Raw genomic sequence first — 21,046 nt, forward strand, 5'->3', positions numbered from 1 at the left:
GAGCCGAAGTTGGACACTCAACCGACTGAGCCACCCAGGTGCCCCCAAATCCTAGCTCTTCTACATATATACTAGTTATGTGATTTTGGATGAGTTATGTTCTGAGCTTCAAAGTATTCATTTGTGGCAAAGATAATACCTAGCATTACTCTGAAAATTAAATATAATAACTTAAGGAAAACAATCTTTTCTTCTTTAAATTGTGGTGAAGTTATACCATCCTTTGGGGTTGGAATTTGGCAGCATGCATCAAAAATTATAAAATAATACAGTTTATTTATTCTTCTTTCACCTCTAGAAACATCTGAAAATTAAGATGCTCTAAGCATCACTATAATAGAAAAAAAAAAAGAAAGGAGAGAAGCACAAACCTAATTCTGTAAGAACAGCATACTTGGAAAATGCTTATGACAAAGGAGAGAAAAGCAGAATACACACATAGTCACTGTGATTGCTTTTTAAAAGTATTTTGTGTGAAATAAACGCAAGTTACAAAATAGCATTTGAGTGTGATAAATTTATTTTTAATTATTTATTTGGATATTTACTTTTGCATTAGAAAAAGTATGAAGATAAATACCAAAATGTCAATAAGTGCTATTTTTATTTCTTTCTACTACTTTCCCATATTTCAGAGTTTTCTAAAATGAACTTTATTCAATTTATCGTAACAAAATCAGTTCATGTAAAACAAGACTATAAGGAGCGCCTAGGTTGCTCAATTGGCTAAGCATCCATCTGACTCTTGGTTTCGACTTAGGTCATGATCTCATGGTTTGTGAGATCACGCGCCACACTGGGCTCTGTGCTCACAGCACAGAGCCTGCTCAGGATTCTCTCCCCCATCTCTCTCTGCCCCTCCCCCTCCCCCACTCGCTCGCTCTCTCAAAATAAGTATTAAAATTTAAATATAAAAAAACCAATTCTATAAATATCTTGAGGAAAATATGAAGAAAAAAGAAGAAAAAGATGAAAAAATTAACGGAAATGCTTAACAGTGGTTTTTCTCTATCTTTCAAACTTTCTATAATGTGATTAATTACTTTGAGACTGAAAAAGAAACACTTTTTAAAATCATTCTCCCTTGGGGCGACTGGGTGGCTCAGTAGGAAGGGCATGCAACTCTTGACCTCAGGGTCATGAATTTGAGCCCCATGTTAGGTGTAGAGATTACTTAAGTAAATAAATATTTTAAAAAATAAAAAATAAAGCATCCTCCCTCAAGCTTGTCCTTCCCTAATTAATACCTGTCTTTCCTTCTCAGTTACAATTTTTTTTTTTTTTAACATTTATTTATTATTGAGAGACAGAGACAGAGCATGAGCAGGGGAGGGACAGAGAGAGGAGGAGACACAGAATTCAAAGCAGGCTCTAGGCTCTGAGCTGTCAGCACAAGGCCCGACTCGGGGCTTGAACTCAAGAGTTGATCATGAGTTGAACTCATGAGAGATCATGACCTGAGCCAAAGTCAGACCCTTAACCGACTGAGCCACCCAGGCGCCCTCAGTTAAAATTCTTAAATAATATCTTCCTTGAGAGTTTCAAGGATATACTGTACTCCTCAAAAACTTAAGAAATGTAGGAAATAGCTTATCCCCAAGAGTCAAGCATTACAGGCAACTGTGCAGGGTTTGGGCAACCCAAACCTGATGAATTAATCCTTTACTGCAACAAATAATGAAATCAGAGCAGAAAATATAAATTCTAATGTCACCTTTCAAGGGCCAGCCAAAATGATTCTTGGCCCCCAAAAGAGAAACACAACTAGAACAAGATGATAAAACTGGAGTTTCCATTAAGGTACCAAATACAAGGGCTGCTGCACACCAAAGGGAAGTTCTACACCAAAATGCAGGATTTACAAAGAAAACTAATCTAATGCAATCCCATGGCTGTTAAGATTCCTCTCAGCCTTATTATGAAGATAGAAAGAGTGGGTGGAACAGCAAGAGTTCTCTGCTGAACAGAGGGCATGAGGAAAAAGATCTGTGGTGTGCGTATCCAAGTGTGGTGAGTACAACTACACCCTCACATCGAGCTGAGTCGGGGGCTCAGGGGGCCTATTCAGTGAGCTAAATATGTGATGCCTGAGGTGACATGGTGGCTTTCCACCTCGGTAAACCAGAGTAGAAGAAGAAGCCAAGTTGATCACAGGGTTCACATGCACAACCAAGGCAAAGAACCCAGCAATTCCAGAGAAGGAGAGATGCACCGCATGCAATGGTCAGCAATGGGGTCAAGTCTGTTTCAGTCCGACAGTGCTCTTAAGCAAGCCAAAAGGACTCCAGAAGGAGGAAACTGCAGGTGGACCTAAGTTCCTAGGAACTAAGGAAGAGTCATCAAATAAAGTCCACCAACATAAAGATGCGTTCCCCCACCCCAACCCAAGCCCAGGGGAGTAGCGGGGACGGTAGGCTCACAGGAATCTAAAGAGCCCACAAGAGGGTCAGCTTTAACTAAAGAACTATCCTATTTCCTATTCCTTCCTCCTCCCACACCACTCAGTCTAGAACCTAGTAAGATCAGAAACAGAAAATCTGAGACAGAGGGGAACACAAAAAAGAGGAGAAGCCAGTCACAGCCTTTTCTCTCACAGCAAGTGGTTGCCAAGTACAAGTCTTAACTGGGAGAAAGGAGAAAACGTCTTACCTTTGAATGAAGACTGAAGTGCTGATTAAAATGTTCAACTGCATTTTTTTTTTAATGTAGGCCCCATGTCCAACATGGAGCTCGAACTCACAACCCTGAGATCAAGAGATCAAGACCAAGCTCTACCAACTGAGTCAGCCAGGTGTCCTTAACTACATATTTTTAAATTTAAGTTGAGCCTGTATTTTGTGACTTCTATTTCCTAAGATTAGCGCCACCTGAATGTATTTTTCGTCTTTTATTTACTACTGAATTCCAAGCATCTGGAAGACAGGCTGGCCCACAGAAGTGCTCATTAAACAACTGATGAATCAATAACTTGAAGAGTGAATAAAAAAGTCATAGATCTGATACCTTTTCATAAAGACAAAAAGCTTTCCAAGCTGCATACACTTTAAAGGGATGGTGAGAGACAAAAATATTTGATCATCTCCCACAAGTATTTAACACACTGAATACGTAAAGAAAGAATATGTCAGTAACAACACAGCTTGGTACTTCTTTAGAGCAAAAAACAGCTGCAGTGGTAAACTGTCGAGGTGTCCATTTCAGCATTTTGCAGGGGACAGAGTATGCAGACCCTGAATGACCCCACCCGTCACTATAGCTTGCCCATCTCCAGAGTGAGATAAATATCCTTACAGTCACTGACACTACTGGACGTCGTACGCATCTAACTCCCCTAACCACATCTGACTCCAAGCTCCCTAACTGATGGTTTTGGATCAAAACCAGTTTCACTGGTTCCACCTCAGCTCAAAACTGTATTTCTCAGTCTAATAAATTTGTACTGGCTCCCATCTCAGTGCTGTGTGAATTTAGTTATAGCAAGATACCCAAGCACCTAAGTCTTCAAAGGGCCAAACTGAGCTGTGTCTCCCCCAGATTCCCTCCCCAGCTGTGTGTCCCTATGGTCCACTCTCCCTATTTCTACTCTCCACCTCTGGTTCACTCCTTAACTAAGCAGGTTTCGACCCTAATGAGCCACTGAAACTGCCGTCTTTACAGTAATCATACCCACTAATGCCAAATCCAGCAAACACTGAGGATATGAGACAACCAGGTGAGTACGGAATTTAAAAATAAAAGTCAAGGAGTAAAGAAGTTTAGAAAGAAATGTTCACCAAAGCCAATCCAAGAAAACATTCCACTAAGACAGGGACTGGGAAGCACCCAGTAGATTCGTGGGTGTGGAAGTCCCTGGTCACCTGGTCCACGGTAGTTTTCATGGAGAGGTGGGGCAGATTCCGGCTGTGGTGGGTGGAGTACAAAGCCAGTGGGCAAACCCCAAAGAACAGCTGATGAACTGTAGAGGGCTAAAGAGTGCAGGGATGTGAGAAAGGAAATCAAGCAAAGGTCATCTTTCAAGGACTGTGGTTGGGAAGAAGAAACAGCAGTCAGCAGCTGGAAGGTGCAGGATAGACAGGTGGGTTAGGCTTTTGCATTTTTCAGAACACACTCAGGAGAAAGATCCAGTTGAAAATCCCTAACGCTTGGGTGCCTGGGTAGCTCAGTGGGTTAAGCGTCTGACTCTTGATATCAGCTCAGGTCACGATCTCATGATTCATGAGATCGAGCCCTGCATTGGGCTCTGCACTGACAGTGCAGAGCCTGCTTGGGATTCTCTCTCTTTGTCCCTCCCCCACTCATGCTCTTCCTCTCTCTCAAAAAAAATAAGCTTAAAAAGAAACAAAAAACAAAACCCTAACCCTGATCTAGGAGCTTTACATACACTAACTTTTTAAATTTTTTTTTTAATGTTTATTATTTTTGAGAGAGAGGCAGAGACAGAGAGCAAGCAGGAAAGGGGCAGAGAGAGAGGGAGACACAGAATAGGAAGCAGGCTCCAGGTTCTGAACTGTCAGCACAGAGCCTGATGCGGGGCTTCAACTCACAGACCTCAAGATCATGACCTGAGCTGTAGTCCGGCCGCCCAACCGACTGAGCCACTCAGGCGCCCCTATACACACTAACTTTTAATCTTCACAACAACTCAATAAAACAGATACTAATATTCTCTCCTTTCCACAGGCAGGGGATCTGAAGCACTCTAGGAGTCTTTGAAAAGCCCCCTACAGTATCAACAAGAAAAAGCGCCAGATTTAACCACGTGTCGGGCTCATGCTCTCAGAGGAGAGAAGGAATAAGTGGCAATCGGCAAAGGCAGTAAAGAATGAATTACCAAGAGATGGAGGGGGGCTAGGGGAAGGGGCTTCATTCTTTTAGCCTGGGGAAAAGGGAAAGGAACAAAGTCTGTATGCCAAACCAACTCACTCATCCCTCAAAACTCAACCAGAGTATCAACCACTCCACGTGAAGTCTCTGACAATTATTAAAGTGTGGATATAAACAAGATAGAGAGAGACCGTGCCCAGGTGACAGCCCTTATTTTGCGGGTCTTTTAAGAGTGATATGGGTAGAGACTGGGAAGAGTCTTGAGGATAGGGATGAAAGGGTAAGGGCCCAGGGAGACGACTGAATTCAAGGACTCAGCTCAGATCAGGTGCCACACGTGAACATGAGCTGGGGTTTTACCAGATGACTGTAGTGGAACAGGAACACCAGGTCTCTGAGAGTCTTGCTGAGAACTCAACTCCAGACTTGATATGGAAGTTGCCAGAAATGGGCTGTAAACTGGAGACAACGAGGAGAATGGAGAGTCTGGGGATCAGAGTCACTGTGGTGAGAGTATAGAAGCTGCAAGAGTTTGTTTACAACAAAAGACAAATCAAATTGAACTGGGGGTAAAAGGCAGATTTCTTCCATGGACACACTCACCTCTGCCTACTCGGCCATCTCCTCTTTCCCTACCATCCCGGCTACTAGAATTGCCTGAGGTCCTGTCCTCGGCCTTCTAACTCTACTCACTGCTTCCGGTGTCCTCACTCATGTCCATGGCAGAGCTCCCACCTAACTATCCATGTCCAGTTCAGCTCTCTCTCTCCAAATGTCCCCCGGGAAATCTCTGGGCACTACAGCCTCCCGCCCCCACCCCCCCCCCCCGCATTAAATGCATCCACAGCTTGGGGCGCCTGGGTGGCGCAGTCGGTTAAGCGTCCGACTTCAGCCAGGTCACGATCTCGCGGTCCGTGAGTTCGAGCCCCGCGTCGGGCTCTGGGCTGATGGCTCGGAGCCTGGAGCCTGTTTCCGATTCTGTGTCTCCCTCTCTCTCTGCCCCTCCCCCGTTCATGCTTTGTCTCTCTCTGTTCCAAAAATAAATAAAAAACATTGAAAAAAAAATTTAAAAAAAAAAAAAAATAATAAATAAATGCATCCACAGCTGAACTCATCTTTCTCCCAAAATGAGCTCCCCCTTTCTGCATCCCCTACCTTAGTGAATGGTGCCACCATCTGTCTCCCCAGAGCCACCTTTAACTCCTCTTTATGCCCAAAATCTAACAAGTTTTTTTTTTTTTCAACATTTATTTATTTTTGGGACAGAGAGAGACAGAGCATGAACGGGGGAGGGGCAGAGAGAGAGGGATACACAGAATTGGAAACAGGCTCCAGGCTCCGAGCCATCAGCCCAGAGCCTGACGCGGGGCTCGAACTCACGGACCACGAGATCGTGACCTGGCTGAAGTCGGACGCTTAACCGACTGCGCCACCCAGGCGCCCCAAATCTAACAAGTTTTAATGACACAATCCATTTAATCACACATCTTTAGAACCTTTCTTCACTGTCGTATTCATTCTTACCGCTACCACCTGACCTGGGCCTTCAGCATTTCCCACTGGACTCTATTTTCTCTGCCCTTCTGCTGGCCACCCTTTCGTTTTGATCTAAATCTCTTTGTCCACTAGAATCTCCTGGGGATAACTTTGAAAATTCAGATTTCTGATGCCCACACTGGCCTTTCTCAATCTCTCTGTGGATGAGACCCAGGACTATGGACAGAAAGCTCGATGTTGATTTTTTTGCAGCCAGGCCTCAGGCAACATCTAGAAAACACTGCTCCCATCACCAACAATAATCTCCCATCTTCCCTCCCACAGCAACATGAAGCATTCACAAGTGGTGCTCTAGACCATCACCTCCTTCCGCGTCTCCGGACTTTGCCCTATCAGTCATGCCTATCTGTGTACCTGAACAGGAGGAGCCTTAGCCATTCCTCCACCTTCTTCCCCAGGGCCTCCTCTTCTCTCTCTCGTCAGGTGGGTGATTTCACCACACCCCTCTTAAACTGCTCAGTGCAGCCATAACCGTCAATCCTCTAATTCAAAGACAGAGTCACAAATGCCCTGCCCTGGCAGCACCAGCATTCTTCAGCACCTTGAAAATGCCCAGCTGTGCCTGGTTCCGTCTTTGCGTTTGCTCTTCCCTTTTTGCAAAATGCACGTTTTTCAATAAATTCTGACACGGCTGGCTCCTTCATACCATTTGGGTCTCCTCTCAAAGTCACCCTCCCAGATATCCTCCCACACCACACTTGCTAAAGCAGTCATCCACCATAACCTCAATCTATTACACTCGTATTTTCTTCATGACATTTATCACTATGTGAAATCACATTGTTAACTTACTTGATCCTGTTTACTACTCTATCCTCTGTACACAAACAGTGTGTGGCTTACATGGGTACCCAACAGATACTGCTGAATAAATAAATGAGAGGAAAGCAAATGCAGCACTAAATCACCATTATCTACTAGTCACAAAATGAGGGAAATATGCAGGTGATAGGAAATGGCAGGTACTTTTCCTTTGAAAAGAGAATGTTACTCATCATCCATGGGGTCATGGGCAGATTATTCTTCCTCAGGATACTTACTCAAGATCAGAACTTTGACTTACCAAAGAGCCACACAACTTACCTAGATGAAATCAATTCCCTGTCAGCGGGTAGCCTTGCAAAGAAAAATGTTAAAGTAGATAACTACTGATACCCAGCCTTGCCAAAAACCAGTCCTTGGAAAAACTGCCCAAACTCCACTGCAAGCAGGGACCCAGACTTGTTCAACATTGCAATCCCAGCACCTAGCAGTTTCCAGCCCACAATAGATGGTCAAAATGTTTGTTAAATGAGCACAGAAGACATAGCCTTCTGAGGAATGGCCATCCCATCAAGTCTTACCCTGAGGACACACTTATTTTAGAAACAGCGCAGGACAGCTGAGAAGTCTTGGCCTATGCCTCTCCCTGAGCAGGAGTTTGGTTCCTAGAATTCAGTACTCATCAACCCTGTGCCATAGGTAATCAAGTATTACCTTCTCCATTGTCACCGTGTATCAAATCTGAATAAACTTTGCCAATACAATGGCTAATACAGTATAGTAACCAGTGACAGTAATCAGTAACCCAGTAATACAGTACAATGACCTTTCTAACTTTTTCATGTATTCTGGTCAGCAAGAAAGGATGGCTCGGAATGTTGAAACAACTAAAATTAAAGACTCTATCATTAATTTTACATCCACCAGTGTATGGCTCACTGTGTGATCCCAAGAAAAATCACACCACCTTCTTGACCAACAGTGTCAACAATCTCATGTTCTTTAACCAAAGGGTAGTTTGGGGATGATTAACTAGCCAGTACCCATAACCTACTCTGAGGCCAAGGAGTATCGTAAGTCAAATTAATTATGAAACAAAGGAAATCAGGGGTGCCTGGATGCTCAGTTAATCGAGCATCTGACTCTTGATTTCGGCTCAGGTCATGATTTCACAGTTCTTCAGATCAAGCCCCACATCAGCTCTGCACTGACAGCACGGAGCCTGCTTGGGATTCTCTCCCTCTCTCTGCCCCTCCCCTATGTGCGTGCTCTCTCTCAAAATAAATAAATAAATAAATAAACAAACAAACAAACAAACAAACATTTTTTTAAAAAAGGGAAATCATAAATATTCAATCTACTCCAAAACCAGAAGTTGGGAAGTGACGAAGGTTTTAAATTAGGCCTGTGGCTCTGATACTCTCAGACGGAGACCTGTATTCTCAGAAAAGATTTCCAACAATCAAAACAGATCTTTAAGCTTTGGAAATGTCAACTGCTCCCATACTCTGGCAAGATTAAGCTCACATGTAGAGAGATATGAAGTACTAACAGTGACAAGCAATCGCAAAATTATGCCTGTTGAACAGTTCACTGTTGATGTGCCAGTGCCTAATCCTAGGCTGTTTACTTAACACACAGCCCACCTCACCAAAAACCAACTAAACAATTTCAATGAAAAAAATAAAGCTGTTTAAAAGGTTGCATATACTCCATTGCCCTCTCTCTGCTGGCCACCGCTGACGTTCAAGGAAAAGATCACAGCAACATCCAGGAGCAATGTCCGCGCCTTCCTGCCAAATGACTTCTTAACTTCCTTCCACTTTAATGGACTTTCATCAGTTTTTATTTGTCTAAAAACTCTTAAGGGACACCGAGTTAGAAAGAAACCTAAGTAAACCTGAGGAGTCAGCTCCTGAGACGGAGGCTGGAATTTGCACCTGGGGGAGAGCCAGTTCGGTCCCTCTGTAGCCCAAATGGAGCAAGGTGACTGGGAAGGGAGCAGTCTTCCAGCATCGATTCCACCAGGGCAAGCCTCTTCTGGCACAGGCGCCGACGAGCGCCAACGGGTCGAGCCTGGAACACATCAGGACTCCCAGCCCGACCCTAACCGTCCAGCCCACCTGCGGCAGCCCCTGGACACCTGAGCATCGCACCTGGGGTTCATAGATGGGGACCGGGGCTGACGGCGGAACTCAGTCCCCACTCGCACCTCCAGTCTGAGGTGGGGGCGGTGCCCGCTGCCCCTCACGGGCAGGAACCACTAAGGTTCGGGCGCGGGGATGAAGGGTCGGCCCCCAAACCTCCAGCAACCCCGAGGGTCCCCGCTGCCCCGAGGCTTTTCAAGGAGGTGTCTAGGGTGGCGCGTAGGGAACAGCCATGAAAGCGGCAGCCGGTACTCACAAAGCCCACTGGAGCCGGTGCTGGTGAACATGGTCCCGCCGGACCCGGAGCCCCGCGGGGGGACAGGGGGAGGGGTGGAGGTGGAGGGACCCGGCGACAACGCAGGCGCACTCCTGGCGTGGCGGCGAATCTGGCAACTGGATTCCACTCCAGGGGCTGCCTGTGAGCGGCGCATGCGCGGCCCGTGGGGCGCACTGCTTCTCCCGCCCCCTCCCTTCCTGCCTGGGAAGGGAAGTCGGTCCGCAGCTGGGGCGATCCGTGTGTCCGGGTTTTCCGACTGCCGCGGGCCCCCTTCAGAAAAGGAATGGGAATAAATGGGAAGAGTGTAATTCCTGGAAGCTGCACTAAAATACTCAGCGCCGCCCCACGCCCGGTGGAGCCGCGTGGCAGCGGATTCCTCCAGAGTGCCGGCGTCGGGATATTCCTCGCGACCTCTAACCTCTCCACGGACGGGACGCCCGGCGCGTTCCACGCATGCTCAGTCTTTCCGGACAGACCCCCCCCCCCCCCCCCCCCCCCGCCGTCCCCCCTTGAAGTTCGCTCCCGCGAGGACTGTAGACAATAAATGTCTCGAGTTCCGGTGTCCAGCCAAGTGCTGGAGGCCGCTGGGTCGCGGGGAGCAACGCTGCCTAGGGTCCTGCCTTTCCTACGTCGATCCTGCGCGGAATCCCCTGAAAAGGCGCCGAGTGTCGTGGTCCTCAGATACACCCTACCACACCGCGCCGGCCGGTGACGAGGATCCTGGGACTGACGAGTCTATGGCTGAACGACCTTGCTCCCTAAACTTCTGCTTTGGCGTCCTTCTCAGACATGGGCCATTTCTTTCTTTCCTTTTTTTTTTTTTTTTCATTTGCAAAATGAAATTAATCTTTGCTAAAGCAAAGTCATGTTTTTTTTAAATGAGTTTGAGCCTGAAAACTTTTATATTCTGTATAATTTATATTCTGTATAATTTTATATTCTGTAGTTATTAAAGAATATGTATTATGGAGAAATTGACCAACTACAATGCTAAATGAAAAAGGCTGAAAAACTGCATGGCATACTTTAAAAAGAAAATACTTTTTGGGGACGTCTGTGTGGTTGAGCCTCCTCGCATGGTTTGTGAGTTCAAGCCCTGCATCCAGCTCTGTGCGGACAGTGCAGAGCTCGCTTCAGATCCTCTGTCCCTCTCTCTCTGCCTCTTCCCTACTCATGCTCTCCCTCTCACAAATAAACATTTTGAAAAAATAAGAAGAAAAAGAAAATACTTTTTGAGTGCTTGAGAGGTGCCAGTGGCTCAAAATATTAACACTGATTTATTGCTAGAAGGCAAAAGTAGAAGTGACTTATTTTCCTTAGGCTTTTCTTTAAGTTTGTTTAAGTTTGTTTACAGTCTTGAAATAGATTTTACATTTCACTTCAGATTCATCTAATTGAATTATTTTGCAATAAAATGATACTGTAAAGGCCCTTTAAGTTTTGCAGAAGCTGCTAGCTGGCAACAAAACTGATAGCCAACATAGCTGAATGCTTCTCAAAGTAGGTGTGGCGACTCCCCCCACCCCAATTTAGGAAATCCAGAAGGCCAAAACTGTTTTCGGGATGATGCTAAGACCCTTTTTTTAAACTCTTATTCACTCAGAAGTACTGGAATTTGCCACCATGCATTTGGAAGGGCTGCATAACTTAGTAAACCAATATTTTCCAGTTGATCAATGTATCGTGTTACAATTATGCAATTCAAGCTTCAAGATAAACCAATAAATTTTAGTGAAACAGTACAAAGAGTTCATTGATAGGGTTTCAGATTTCTCATTCCCAATAATCTTTTAAGAAACTACTGTTGCAGAATTTTTTTTACCTCAATATCCAAGATTTGTTGTCTTGCCACTTTGAAGAATGAAGAGGTGGACACAAAATAAAATGAGCAGCAGGCAAAAGTTGATTAAAGTATAAGATCTGAAAGTAAGAATAGTATGAAAGCTCTCTTTACAGAGAGGGGTCATTCAAAAGTGAATACCTGCGGACTATACACAAGGGACTGTTTTATAGGGTTTTGGTGAGCCCCTTCCCTTCTTGTTCCTTCTCAGGTTCTACCCTTACTAGCTAGGTGATTCTAAATGCCTGTCATTCCTTTTTGATTGGTTAATTTCCACTGTACCAAGGGTGGTCTATGACCATACTGTTCCTTGTGGGTCATAGGTTTTATGGTCTACTTATTTTTAGTCGGGCCTTTTGTCACATTCTTAAGAGGAACTTTATGCCTGAGGGAGCTTGCTCAAGGCCGGATGTTCCCAGAAAAAATGTTTTAAAATATGAATGTTTCCCAGCCAGGAACCTTCAAGCCTTAGCCTCTCCCTTTCTGTTTACTGAATCCTATCTTTCCCTATCATACTACCATTTAAGGGGTGCCTGAGTGGCTCAGTCAGTCAAGCATCCAACTCTTTATTTTGGCTCAGGTCATGATCTCACAGTCATGGAATCAAGTCTGGTGTCAGCTCTGTGCTGGGCATGGAGCCTGCTTGGGATTCTCCCTCTCTCTGCCCCTCCCCTGTTCATGCTCCCTCTCTCTCAAATAAACATTAAATAAAGAAACTACCATTTAAGTTGTGCTGTAGTATCAAAAAAAGCACAAATGATCTGAAATGACTATTAAAATGCTTCCTTTTCCAACTGCAAAGCTGTGTGAGGCCACATTCTCTTCATATATTTCAACCTAAACCGTGTATCACAACAAACTGTAAGCAGAAGCAGACATGAGGATCCAGCTGTCTTCTATAAAGCCAAACAGCAGACATTGGCAAAAATGTGCAATAACGTTATTCTTCCCCATAATTTTTTGCTTGAGAAAGTGCAGTCATTTTTCATAAAAATACATTAGTTATGTTACGTGCAATGGATACGTTACTATTATTTTAAAATTAGTTTCAGTTTTATTTTTTTATAATTTTTTAAATATTTATTTTTGAGAGAGAGAGAAAGAGCAGGGGAGGGGCAGAGAGAGAGAGAGAGACAGACAGAGAGGGAGACACAGAATCTGAAGCAGGCTCCAGACTCCAAGCTGTCAGCACAGAGCCAGTGCAGGGCTCAAACCCACAAACCGTGAGATCATGACCTGAGGTGAAGTCGGACGTTTAACCAACTGAGCCACCTAGTGCCCCTAATTTCAAACAGTTTTACATTTTTCTGTTTCTTAGTTAATTTCTAAAATGGTAAGTACTGATAAATATAAACCCATGTTAGCAAAAGCTTTTGCATTATCTTTGAGAGTTCTGAAGAAATTTCACGATCAAGATCAAAAGGTTTGAGAACTGCTGAAATAGGAGATAAAACACTCTGAAGTTTAAAAAAAAAAAAGACAAAACCTTTCTCCTATTTATGTTCAATTTTTCAACATTCTTAACTAAATGCACAATAACTTAACATGGTACACAGACCTTGATTGAGAGTATTTTCAAAGATCCATACTTTGCACATGTACTCTACGTTCTGAACCCGTACATATTGAAAGCTGTAGGTTTAGCCTCCAAGAAGCAAGCACTGTCCTTGTATGGGCAGCATTGGCTTCAGCTGGTATCTTGTTTGGACTGAAGAGTGCCAGGCCCTACCCCCAGACTTATTAAAGCAGCATTTAACAAGACCCTCAGCTGATTTGAATGCAAAAGTCTGAGAAGCACAAGTGCAGTGATTCTCAACAAGGGGTGATATTTATCCCCCAGAGGACGCTTGCCAGTACTTGGAGACATTTTTGGTGTTACAGTCATGAGAGGGAGCCACTACTGGCATCTAATGGGCAGATGGGAAGCTGCTAAACAATGCGAGGGACCACCTCCCACAATGAAGAATTCTCCTGCCCCAAATGTCCATTGTGCAAAGTTGAAAATTCCTATGTTAGTGTGATTTAACCAACCTTTATCACGCAGTCCCAGATCGCTCAGTGTATATCATTTCTAATGTCCTTGCCTATATTTCCACCTTGTCACTTCTCTAGTTTGTATTATGGAGAACTAATTCTGTCAATCACTAGCAATCATCATTTGCCTTGCTATGTCTTGCTAAATCTGCTTTCTACACTGGGGTAGTAGTGATACGCTTGAAAGAGTAAGCCCCTAGCAGGCCGGGGAGGTGTTTTACTAAATGTTGTATCCTCCCCATTTTGAGTCTCCTGGTGTGAAGGCATTGTCTTCCTTTCATAAAATAAAACACAGCATCTCTAAGGGTTTAGCATTAGAAAGCAAATCTCCAGGGGGAGTCCTGGGGGAAGGCTGTTGACCAAACATCACTGATGTGTGCCTTTCCTGTATATTTCAACTTGCCTTTAACACAATGTTCTTCTCATAGAACAGAGCTAGAAAGAATTTTTCCTAAAGATTAATAAGCAGCAGAGGGGGCCAATAACAACAACCAAAATAAGAACCACGAACTTCAAAGTACCAAATTCTGATCAGTTGATGGCTACAGTGCGTTAAGTTTGTAAGCCACATCCTATTTCCATATTCTGGCTGAGGACCCCCTTTCCAAATTCCCAGGGATTCTAGTCAGCAACCTTTTGGAGGAATCAGTAGATAATGCCTAGAGTTGACAGTCAATCCTTGGACAAAGCAGCCTTTAAGTGTTTTAAATGCATTTTCAGCATATGATATCTATGAAACTAATATTTATGAAAAAATAGGTCTGGAAGCTTTTTAAAGTGTAGTTACATCTTTTTACTGATTTAATAATGTTCTTAATAGATGTTTACTGAGCAAGGAGCCTTTTGGGAATCCGTTAAGTGTATTTTTGTTTGTCACAATGACAACCTCCAATACTGCACGGGGTCCAGTAAATGCCAGACACAATCCTTTTACCAAAAACAAAAACAAAAATACTTGTTCTCCTTCCTAATGTATTTTTTAAAATAATTTTAATGTTTATTTTAGAGAGGGAGAGAGAGAAAGACAGAGTACAAGCAGGGGACACAGAATCCAAAGCTGGCTCCAGGCTCCGAGCTGTCAGCACAGAGCCCAATGCAGGGCTTGAACCCACGAAACATGAGATCGTGACCTGAGTAGAAGTGGGAAGCTTAACTGACTGAGCCACCCAGGCACCCCCCCCAACCTATTTTTTTAATGTTTATTTATTTTGAGAGAGAGAACATGTGTGCTTGGGGGAGGGGCAGAGAGAGAGAGAGAGAGAGAGAGAGAGAGAGAGAACAGCGGACTCCATGCTATCAGTGCAGAGCCCAACGCAGGGCTTGAACTCACGAATCCTGAGATCATGGCCTGAGCCGAAATCAAGAGTCGGACACCTAACCAACTGAGCCGCCCAGGCACCCCTTTTTTATCCTCTTTTTCACTCTCCAACTTATGCTTCTTATGCAGGTAAAGGTCTATTTGTATTTATGTGAATCTAGAACCAATTCCATTTTACATGTAAACATGTGCTTGGCAGAGCTTTCCAGGAATGCAACTATTTACTGCTTTGATTGTTATTTGAAACTTACTTAAGACTTGTTCACCAATTCAAAATGCCAGGCCACCTGCAACAACTCTGCTTATTGCATTTTAGTCACCAGGACCAGTTTCTGTGTATGGCTAATGCACTCAGTGATTCTATAGCTTTCCCAAAGTGTACAAATCTAGCCTGATTTTTAAAATATTAAAAATATTCTTATATACGTGAAATATTTTTTAAAAAGGTGTTGAGAATACTCCATTGAATATTTGAAAGTGTCCATACTGAAAACATAGGTTTTTTTTCTAATTTATCTAGGTGAACTCATCAAGATTAAGTGAATATTTTCTAAAGAAAGACACAGAGTTGGCAAAGGTAGAAACTTCAGAGATTTAGGGAAAGTTTGAAAATCATAGTATTGTCCCTGAAATGTTTCTTTCAAATCTAATCTGAAAGATACAGTTACCATTTTTTTTCTTTTTTTCTCTTCTTTTTCTTAAAGAAGGCAGACTGCCACGTGCAGCGCCTCATTTGGATATGTCTGGAGTCTTGGAAGCTGGACTCCCCTATGTTCTCCCACAAATAGACCTTGAGAGTTTGTCTGGAGGTTCCAGCAGGGAAGCGCAGTTATCGTATACCCTTGACCCAAGAACGGTCCTCCTCTGTCAGGGAAGGTCATCCTCATGGACCAAGCACAAAGCTTCAGGAGGGACGCACATGGAGCAGTGGGGACAACCACCTAGCCAGCCAAATCAGCGAATCAACCCTGGTCATCCATGGGGTGACAGATGTCAGATTACCCTCACATCCTATAGGTACCATTTCTTAACTGAACTGCACAAATGATAGCAATCTGTGGTCATCCGAACAATATAAGAGAAAAATTAATTTTACCAGTTGCATAAGAGGTTATAAATTATGACAGTAGGAAATTTTAAAGATTTCTTCTGTTCTGTTGAGCAACAATATTGTATGTAGAAGAATCTGTGAGAAATCCCAAGCGGTAGAAAATGGGCTGTGACATGATCTACAGACAGAAGAGTGTCTGTTGCGTGTGAGTGGAAGTAACCTGCATGATAATAAATTCTGCTAACCACAAATGCAAGATTGATGGGAGTAAAAACACTGAGTAGAAAATGTACTTGCATATACACAGACAAGAGATACTCAGAGTTGTGAAAATTTTAAATTCTTAAACATTATTTCACAGGACACATTTTTCCTTTTGCAATGTCCTTGCACAACAAATGCAGCAGTAGCCACGGTCAGTGACAACATGGGTTGATAAACAACTGAAAAGTAGCAACAGCCATGTTAGCAAGTCATTGAATTATTCACTGACAGCCTCAGTCACCAAAAATCTCAGTGAAAGACCCACACATCAATGAATCCTATCCGTGCTATCGAATAAAAGACTATTTTGCAATCTTGGCGGTGCCTGAAAAGGAGTTTGACTGCCTTGTACTACATATGGAAATAAGGCGGTATTCCAAAGAAAACTGTTTTAAAATATTTTATTTCAGAGCGCCTGGGTGGCTGGGTCGGTTAAGCGTCCGACTTCGGCTCAGGTCATGATCTCGCGGTCCTTGAGTTCGAGCCCTGCGTCGGGCTCTGTGCTGACAGCTCAGAGCCTGGAGCCTGTTTCGGATTCTGTGTCTCCCTCTCTCTCTGCCCCTCCCCTGTTCATGCTCTGTCTCTCTCTGTCTCAAAAATAAATAAACGTTAAAAAAAATTAAAAATTTATTTCTTCTTTGATACGAACATGCAATCTTTATTTCAATCAATGAAAAATTAAATAGTGATATCAAAATATCACAAAGTGATTTGATACATATCACATGTATCAGAAATGTTAAATGAAGTGTTTAAACTGTGAGCAAATGAGATTGAGATTACTAAAGAGGAAGGAATTATCATGAAATTTTTCAATTTATTTCAATTTCAATTTATTTTATTTTTATTTTTTATTTCAATTTATTTTTTAAATCTTTTTAGTGTTTATTTATTTTTGAGAGAGAGAGAAAAAAAGAGTGTAAGTGGGGGAGGGGCAGACAGAGAGGGAAACACAGAATCTGAAGCAGGCTCCAGGCTCCAAACTGTCAGCCCAGAGCTTGACGAGGGGCTTGAACTCAAGAACCATGAGATCATGACCTGAGCTGAAGTCAGATGCTTAACCAACTGAGCCACCCAGCTGTCCCAACAAACTTATCATTTTAAGAGATGCTTTCTTGCCCAGAATTTTTACAGTTCCAGTATCTGTGGCAGCTAAGGCTAGGTAGGTCTGAAATACTGGTTTGAGATTGTATTGTTAATTTTCATGCTGCTTAAAAACATATAATGATTATATCTAAAGATCAGTGTGGATTTGTAATATCAGATTAGATGATTAATCCACTTTGGGGCGCCTGGGTGGCACAGTCGGTTAAGCGTCCGACTTCAGCCAGGTCACGATCTCTCGGTCCGTGAGTTCGAGCCCCGCGTCGGGCTCTGGGCTGATGGCTCAGAACCTGGAGCCTGTTTACGATTCTGTCTCCCTCTCTCTCTGCCCCTCCCCCGTTCATGCTCTGTCTCTCTCTGTCCCAAAAATAAATAAACGTTGAAAAAAAAATTAAAAAAAAAAAGATGCAACATATTAGCCAGTTTGTAGGAAATGTTAAATGAGCTAAAATGTGATTTTAATGTGGGACATCCTTCTTTAACATGATTATTACCATATTCCCAACCGCATATTTGGGTGCAGAGGGGTTCAGTGCAGTGGGGCAATTCCTGCAAAAGCAACAAAATGTAATGGAAAGTGTGAGATTTCTTTTAACAGAATCAGAACTTCATTAAGTTTCATCAATTAATTAAAAAAAAACCACACACACATTTCAGATTACCACCATCTGTTTTTAGCTTGGATCTCACCAAAAGCAGACTTGGAGACAAAGTTTCAAGTTCAAAGTTCAAGTTGTCTGGAAGTTGTCCTAGGGAAGACCAGTGGGAGGGTGGAAGCCAGTAGAGACGAATTATACGACCGTGGGCAAGTGGAGTCAGTGCCCCCAGGTCAATCCCACCAGAGGAAGAGGTGGCTGGGGTACTTGCCCCAGACCCCATCACTCACCGTCTGCTCCGTGCAAGTAGTGCGGGTTCTCAGGTTCACCACGTGCAGGCCACCAGGTGAGCGAGCGAGCCAGCGGAGTGGAGCAGTGGTGGCAGGGCCAGCCTATATGGGTTTCAGGTTTTCACGGCCCGATGAGGAGGAAGCTCCGCTGAGGAATTTGCATATGGAAATGATGGTGTGGGGCTTTACTTGGGAAATGATAAGAGTTGGTTTGCCTGTTTGTCCCCTGGTCTTCCTCCAGTACCCCCGCTAGTCCACCACCTTATTTCTGTAGAGCTTTTTCTTTTTCTGATTCACCTCTATTTCCCATCACATATGAAAGGCTGTGGTCTCCTGGATCTAAGTCCTAGAGATGGGGCACATGCCCTACCATGTGGTGGCATTTCAGAACAGGAGATCAGTTTTCTGTCAAACTTCATCACTACCCCTTCCAAACAAACAGGAAAGTATTTTTAAATCATTCATCTAGAACCTGTCACATTTGTGAGACAATCACACCTCCTCATCTTTCCCACCCAGACCACCTTCTCTTTCTCAGGGGCTACGTTAAGGTTACTTACTTTCTTATGTCCATATAAACATATCCGGTCTGGTGGTACCAGGCGTGGACTTACTTGCCCCGCACTAGCTTTTATTCTGCTGTGCCTCTGTGCCTCCTCCTTCTGCCCTCGCATTTTTCTGTACATCCTGTGTGGCATCGTTTCTCATCTCCTTCCTTCCTTTTTTTTTTTTTAATGTTTATTTATTTTTGAAGGAGAAGAGACAGAGCATGAGCAGAGGAAGGGCAGAGAGAGAGGGAGACACACAGTCCGAAGGGGCTCCAGGCTCTGAGCTGTCAGCACAGAGCTCCTGGCAGGGCTCGAACCCACGAGCCAGGAGATCATGACCTGAGCCGAAGTCAGACGCTCAACCCACTGAGTCACCCAGACGCCCCTCTCCTTCCTTCTATGTATTGTACACACTAACATACTTATAGGTGGATGCAAGCATTGTGCCTCCAGGACGGTCACACCCAAACATCTACAGATCAAAATATGTATTATTTCATTATAAATTTCTTTCCTTTGTTTCTTTATATCAACATGAGGATATTATATTGATTATTAAAACTATGTGTAATATATTTTCCTTGAGTTTCATTAAGGATACTAAAGGCAGAATCGCAGAATATTTGTTATAAAAGTGAGAGTTGGGTCACTTAGGATTGAGAGCATGATGCTAGATGCCATTTATGCCATGCATACATCTGACAAAATGTAATTAGGTTTTGAATAGTCTAATGTGAATAATGCAGTCTTAGGTAATCTTCAAAATTATACATCAGATTACACTACACATAAGACCTTTTTTTTGAAAAATATTTATTTTTGAGAGAGAGAGAGAGAGAGAAAGTGCAAGCTGGGGAGAGGAAGAGAGAGAGGGAGACACAGAATCCAAAGCAGGTTCCAGGCTCCGAGCCATCAGCACAGAGCCTGACGTGGGGCTCGAACTCATGAAATGAGAGACCATGACCTGAGCCAAAGTCAGATGCTTAACTGATTGAGTCACCCAGGTGCCCCAAGACCTTTTCTTATACCTTGTTTTTAGGTATATTATTACATAAACAGGAAACATAGAGGCTTTTAATTATCTCAATATGGCCATAGATATTCCATAACTCTAACCATGGATTAGAATATTTATAATTGTACACGCAGAGGATTATTCTGTTCCTTATCCACTTTTCTTTCCCGAGAGTGGTTTTGATCAAGTGGACAGGATCTTGCTGATTGTCATACTGCAGTGATAAAACAGAATGCATTCCTAGGCTTCCACTGCCGTGCTGTCAATACCACACCCAATATATATGTATATATACATATGGTGTTAAACAGAATATATATATTTTTTAAACAAGGAAAGGTGATAGAGGACAGGATGACTCTGGTTTTTATTAATGTTTATTTTATTTTTGAGAAAGAGCATGAGCCAGGGAGGGGCAGAGAGAGGGGGAAAGAGGATTTAGAGCAGACTCTGTGCTGACAGCAGAAAGCCCGATGCGGGACTCAAACTCACGAACTGTGAGATCATGACCCAGGCTGAAGTTAGACGCTTAACCGACTGAGCCCCCCAGGTGCCCCCCAGCACATCTATGTTGTTTAAACAAGTTGAATATTCCCCATGAAAGGGAATATTGGATATAATGCTATTAGCTTCTGTTCCCCCAGAAGCCAACTTGAGACAAGGATTTAGATGCAAATCCCACCTCTGTATTGGGGAGAGGTGGGGAGGCAATCCCAGGAAGCATGGGAGGAGCTAGGGAAGAGGGCAGTCAATAATTAGCTAGTTACGGGGGCACCTGCGTGGCTCAGTTGGTTACGCGTCTGACTCTTGATTTCGGCTCAGGTCATGATCTCATGGTTCATGAGATCGAGCCCTGCAGTGGGCTCTGCACTGTCTACTTGGGTTTCTTTCTCTCTCCTTCCCCCATGAGTGCTCTTACTCTCTCTCAAAATAAATGAATATTTAAAATAATAATGAGCAGGTTGTACAGCTGTAGGTGTCAGGAATTAAATCCTACTAAATACCCTCTAAGAGACTGAGCAGAACCACACCTCAACAATGTCTCACCAACAGGCAAGAAAGCTGGGCTATTTGCCCACCAGCCCTCCCTCATGAGGAGTGTTGCTCCTGGGGTTATAAGCCACCTGCACTTTCAGCCTGCTTCATTTACTCCTGCATCCAGGGAAAGCCCTTAGGCAGAGAGACACAGGTGCTTGTATGACAGTCATCCACTGAAGCCCTAGTGACCTCCAGGATGGACAGAAAGGATATGGTTGGGATGCTGGCTGCAGCTAGTAAAAGTGGGAAGAAAGACATGAGACCAAATTGCTAATTCCCTTTACCCTATTACCTCTGGTCCCAGGACAGGACATTTTAGTAGGGCCAGCATTTTCTTCCTCTTAATGGATATGGCTACCGATTGATACTTCATAAGGGACT

The 21,046-nt window shown here is 43.6% G+C and overlaps 1 protein-coding gene across 6 annotated transcripts in view; it reads right to left on the reverse strand.

The window, feature by feature from the left end:
* Nucleotides 1-21,046, reverse strand: part of UBAC2 (UBA domain containing 2) — a 258,006-nt gene that overhangs the window by 164,170 nt on the left and 72,790 nt on the right. For 2 of the 6 annotated variants that reach the window (XM_086709063.1, XM_086709072.1), the window contains exon 1: nt 9,547-9,987. The exons of 1 other annotated variant lie outside the window; for it this stretch is intronic. In XM_086709063.1, the coding sequence (XP_086565189.1) occupies nt 9,547-9,721 (175 nt within the window). In that variant the 5' untranslated portion in view covers nt 9,722-9,987. Of the gene's footprint in view, nt 1-9,546; nt 9,995-21,046 lie in introns of those variants that run through there. 3 more of the 6 variants (XM_086709033.1, XM_086709026.1, XM_086709042.1) reach the window with 3 other exon arrangements.

Source organism: Puma concolor, chromosome A1 (assembly GCF_028749965.1).
Source record: "Puma concolor isolate L17-30 chromosome A1, mPumCon1.1.hap2, whole genome shotgun sequence".
Lineage (NCBI taxonomy): Eukaryota > Metazoa > Chordata > Mammalia > Carnivora > Felidae > Puma > Puma concolor.